The 5,046-nt window shown below is 32.1% G+C and overlaps 1 protein-coding gene across 1 annotated transcript in view; it reads left to right on the top strand.

The window, feature by feature from the left end:
* Window positions 1-1,217: 1,217 nt before the first annotated feature.
* The window catches only part of Rab10 (RAS oncogene family member Rab10), a 5,904-nt gene continuing 2,075 nt past the window's right edge, over window positions 1,218-5,046 (top strand). Inside the window, exons 1-2 of the mRNA XM_017636034.1 lie at window positions 1,218-1,545; window positions 2,082-2,281. Of these exons, the coding sequence (XP_017491523.1) occupies window positions 1,419-1,545; window positions 2,082-2,281 (327 nt within the window). The 5' untranslated portion in view covers window positions 1,218-1,418. The remainder of the gene's footprint in view (window positions 1,546-2,081; window positions 2,282-5,046) is intronic.

Below are 5,046 nucleotides of genomic sequence, written 5' to 3'. Positions count from 1 at the left end.
TTTGCTCTCACCATTCGTTTGTTTGGTGTGTTCAGTTAGGTCGGTTTTAATGGCCCTACACACGGATCGATTCATCGGTCAACCAGTTGACCAACCTACTTAACTAAATTCCCTACAAACGCACCAACCAGTGCGTTTACCATTTGAGTAAGAGTTTTTGAACTGTGAACAGTACAACAACACCGGTAAACTTTTAACTTCTCATTTTTATGTAATTCTTATTGCTACCGCCCCCGTTTTCACAAATTATATGCAGCAAAACGAACCAAAAAAACACATGTTAACGTTAATGCGCCTTTAAAAAAATGTAATAGGGTGCCAACTTGTACGAATTGATTTTTGCAAAAAAATCTACCAAATTCTTTTTGAGTTTTGTATCATGGTTGTGCCTCTTTTCAATAACTTGTGCGAATTTTTGCATCATGACATTGCGTGTCACCCTTTACTGATATCCGAATTACTTCGCTGAACAAACACTGAACACGCCAATGAAGTATAGAACTGACATGAGCAGCGTTGCCGAATTGCCAATCTCGTCGACATTTTGATTTTTTTTTTAGCTCAACGAGGCTTTGATGATTTTTCCCCCCGATTTTTTATTTGTTTTTCCACCCAATTACATAGGTAAACAAGTATGTATGTATTTTTTTTTTTTTTAAGGAAAACGCAATCCAAGCATTTATCTAGTTTTGTTCTACAACCGTGCTTTTAGTTATATTAAATTTGTTCTAGAATTATAACCAAATCGTTAATTTGCATTGTTGACATTGATTTGAAAGATATAGAAAAATAGCAGAGGAAATGTGTTCAGCCAAGATTATCTATCAGTTATTAAATGCTAATGTTACACCTTAAAGCTGGATCGAAATCTTCAAAATCTTCAAGCCAGTGGAGTTGGACAATTTAAAAGCATTTGTGTTTTAAAGTGTAATTCAAAATTGCCGTTAATAATTACAAATCCACTTTTACTAACCGATATGCAATGTGGGTTTCCTTTGGTTTTGAAATATGTGGTCATATTTATTGTATGTAAATTATGTAATTTTGTTTCTACTTTTTATTTTGTTAAAAAAGTATAATAAACAAAAATTTGACTTTTTTTGGCCAGAATGACGATTTTTCAGGGTAAAATGACGATTTTTCAGCGAAAGCTTTCGGCAACGCTGGACATGAGGATAAAAATGACACTTTGACTCATTGCACGAACAAAAGAAAACGAATAAGAACAAAAAGGTATATTTAACTTCACTGTGAATAAATTTTTACTGTGCGGTTGGAAGTTGCGATAACATTTTGCGAAAAAATTGCATCTGCGTTAGTTAAACAAAAGCCTTTACTAATTTGTTTTTTTCAGTTTAAATAAAGTTAAGAAGTTGCTTATTTGTTGAACTAGAAATCAAAAACAAACATTAAGGATAATGGCGAAGAAAACCTACGATTTACTTTTCAAGTTGTTGCTAATCGGCGACTCAGGCGTAGGAAAAACTTGCATACTATTCCGATTCTCGGATGATGCATTCACGTCTACCTTTATTTCGACAATTGGTAAGATAAGTTGTTCTATAACGATTACTTCCCTTGGAATAGAAATTGCATATGAAGGAGTATTCAACGACTGGCAAGGGCGTGGCAGAGCCTGTCGCTTTAACACTGTTACTAATGCCTGATTTGGGTAACCTTACACTGAAATACCTTGAATTTCATCTCAACTGCCTTTTTCGACAATCGTATGTTCAACCTTACGTACATAGAATTTATATGCGATCCCGGCAAACATTTTCTTTGTTTACATATCGATGCACATACTGTGTACTATATGCATATGGATATTGAACGTAGTACATATGTACATATGTGTATATGCATGTATGTAGTACACATAGTGCTATTCAGCTTTAGCGTATTTGCTTTTGTTTTTTTAATAGGATAGTGAAAGAAACGCAATTTATTATATAAATAGCTAACACGTCATAGTCAGTTACCGTTTTGATAAGTCCTAGTCTGTTATGAAAATTATAATAATAAATTAAAAATCTTCGTAAAATGATTTGATATATTAATTGCTTATTACACAATTGCAGGAATTGATTTTAAAATAAAAACGGTCGAGCTAAGGGGGAAAAAAATTAAGCTTCAAATATGGGACACTGCCGGTCAAGAACGTTTTCACACAATCACAACATCCTACTACCGTGGCGCTATGGGTATAATGCTGGTGTATGATATAACAAATGAAAAGAGTTTCGAGAATATAGTAAAATGGTTACGAAATATAGATGAGGTAAGTAGACGTATGCTTTATACACATGCTCATATACATACAGTGACGGACAAAAGTATGGACACAGAAAACTTTTCGCAATATCTGCAAGTTTTTTATTCTAATTTATTTTCGATAACTTTTTATAAAAATATAGGTCGTCCTACATCAAAAAACATAAAAACTAAATCTCTAAACTGTGTGCAAAACTCGGTTCTTCCATACAAAGTATGTTCGACAATTATTTTTTGTGTAGATAAATGAGTAACACCTTCCACTAAAAAAATTGCCGAAAGTCAACGCGTTTTTTTTAGATACTTCAACCTGCACTTTGTTATACTAAAATTTTGAGTAGAAAGTTGCAACTAGTATGCAAATTTATTGAATTTTCCTGAGCTTTGCACAAAGTTTGGAGATTTTGTATGTACGTTTTTGGTAAAGTACGAACTATATTTTTATTAAAAAATATTGAAAATAAATTAGAATAAAACACTTTGCATATATTGCGAAAAATTCTCTGTGCCAATACTTTTGTCCGGCACTGTATGTATGTATATTTATGTATATATGTATGAATGTATGTAATTTCTCTGCAAACCGAAGTTCTTCAAATTCTTAATGAAATCTTTAGGAGTATTTCATTTCATATTCGTACTACGAGAATGTTGTAAAAATCCAAAAAATCAGGTTCTTTACAGATTAACGATAAAAAAATACTAGTAAACTCCACAAAAAGTGGCTGAGTTTAAAAATGATCGGATTGATTTTCATCTGTGACCTTAAAAGGATAAAAAAATGCGTGGAAATGTTAAAAAAAAATGATAACATTAAAACTTAATAAAAGCTTGTAAAATATGGAATTTGTTAGCATCTTTAGAACAGCTTTGTAACCAATATCCACATATCCTCAACTTAATATGGAAACACTCTTATTTCTTTACAGAATAATTACACTTAAAAAAACTGAACTTCTGCAGTTGCCAGTTTCTTAAAAATACTTATAATACTATTTCGCTGATTTAGTACATAGTTGTTTCTATATTGTATAAGAGGTTATTAGTGAGTACGACTACATAGTCTTTCGACTTTTGTACAAAGATGCATTTTGAAAGAAAATAAATGAGGGCATTTCTGTATTAAGGTAACGTAAATATGCATGCATTGTAGTGGTAACTGTCCAGCCAGCATTGTACAAATACATACACATACATACATATGTAAATATGCAAATCTTATCTATGCCTCAAATATTTATAAAATAAGCTTAAGTAAACACAATCAACTACATAAACTAGCAACATAACCAAAGATAAAAGACTTTTGGCCTTATTCATAAAAAATAAAAAAGAATTAAAGAGCTCGATAAAATGGCATTTTAAGCACATAAAGTCTTCTTTTTTTTATGAATTTGGGTGTTTGTTTTGCCAAGCTCATTAAGAGCAGTTTTTTGATGGTTTGAGGTGTATATTGCGACACGAAATGGGAAAATTTCAGAGTTTATTTCTGCGATTAAAAGCTTCTCGCATAGAATCACCTGATGTTAGTAGTCGTTAAACTGTAGATAGTCCCTCCATAACAACAGTTTTAAGTAATACCCCAAGAATCGAGACAGATAGAACTTTAGTATGCAAAATAGGTTGGTATTAAAAATAAGCGAAATGGGATCCAAATTATTTTTTTCTCTGAATTGAATGGCCGGGGCACGAAGTCTGCATAACTTCGGGTTATTCCTCCAAGTTTGTTGTATTCAATAAAATTATCCATCTTATTGTAATGTGTGTATTTTGTTGTTGTTGTTGTAACATTATACAAATTCCCTAAATAGTTTTTGGGGAATAATTCTGGAGTGGCAGTCCTTGCCCCGACTGTATGGGTGTATCTCGGCAATCGCTTAACCAATATCTCCCAAAAAAGTTAAATATTTGCGAAATAGGACAGTAACCACACCCGGCTCTTAGGGGTGTTTTTGAAAAGCAAAAGCATATGTAGTGATGGTCAATTGATAAGATTTAATATCACAGTGCAACAAATTTCAAAAAGTTGTAGGTGGTGGGAATCGGACCAACAGCATTTGATTAAGATTTTTTATTTGAAAAAGTTGGTTGCCATTTGTTTTTTAACTCAATTTGCAACTTCATGTTTTCAGGTGTAATTTCTAAAAAAAAAAAATAAAAAAAACACATTTCATTATATGTATCGCACGTTTAATAATATACAGATGTAACTCAAAATTTACGTTTTTGGAGATTTAATCATACTAAGCTTGATAAGGAGAATATGTTCAGCCCAACAGATATCTAAACTTCCCAATAATGGCGAAGATATGGGATAATTCTGTATATTATTAAACGTGCGATATGTTACTGGCCAAACTCGATCCTGGGAGAAACTAGTTTTTCCTGGGTAAAATTAGTGATATCTAGATCCGATACACATTCTTCTAACGCGAAATTAAGTGGCTTTGGCTTTTATTAATTTTTTGAACTCTTTAATGAATGCAGTCGGTCGCATTCCCATCACTTCTTGAGTCTTGCACTGTGTATTTAGATGAATCTTTTGCCAAAAAACTATGATTCTAGTAAAATTTTTGAAAAGGGTTGTGGATCTCTCGGTGCGTAATACAAGATTAATTTTATGAATACGTGTGCTGGGTATAAGACATTAAATGTGGCCCGAATTTAGACTTGTTTTTATTCAATATATTACATATTAATATTTTTAACATACATACATATGTACATTTTTCTAATTAATTTTAGCATGCCAACGAAGATGTGGAGAAAATG

This window comes from Rhagoletis zephyria, unplaced genomic scaffold, assembly GCF_001687245.7.
Source record: "Rhagoletis zephyria isolate East Lansing unplaced genomic scaffold, Rhagoletis_zephyria_1.1 Rzeph_scaffold_17024, whole genome shotgun sequence".
Lineage (NCBI taxonomy): Eukaryota > Metazoa > Arthropoda > Insecta > Diptera > Tephritidae > Rhagoletis > Rhagoletis zephyria.
This window is presented reverse-complemented; position numbering and strand designations above follow the sequence as displayed.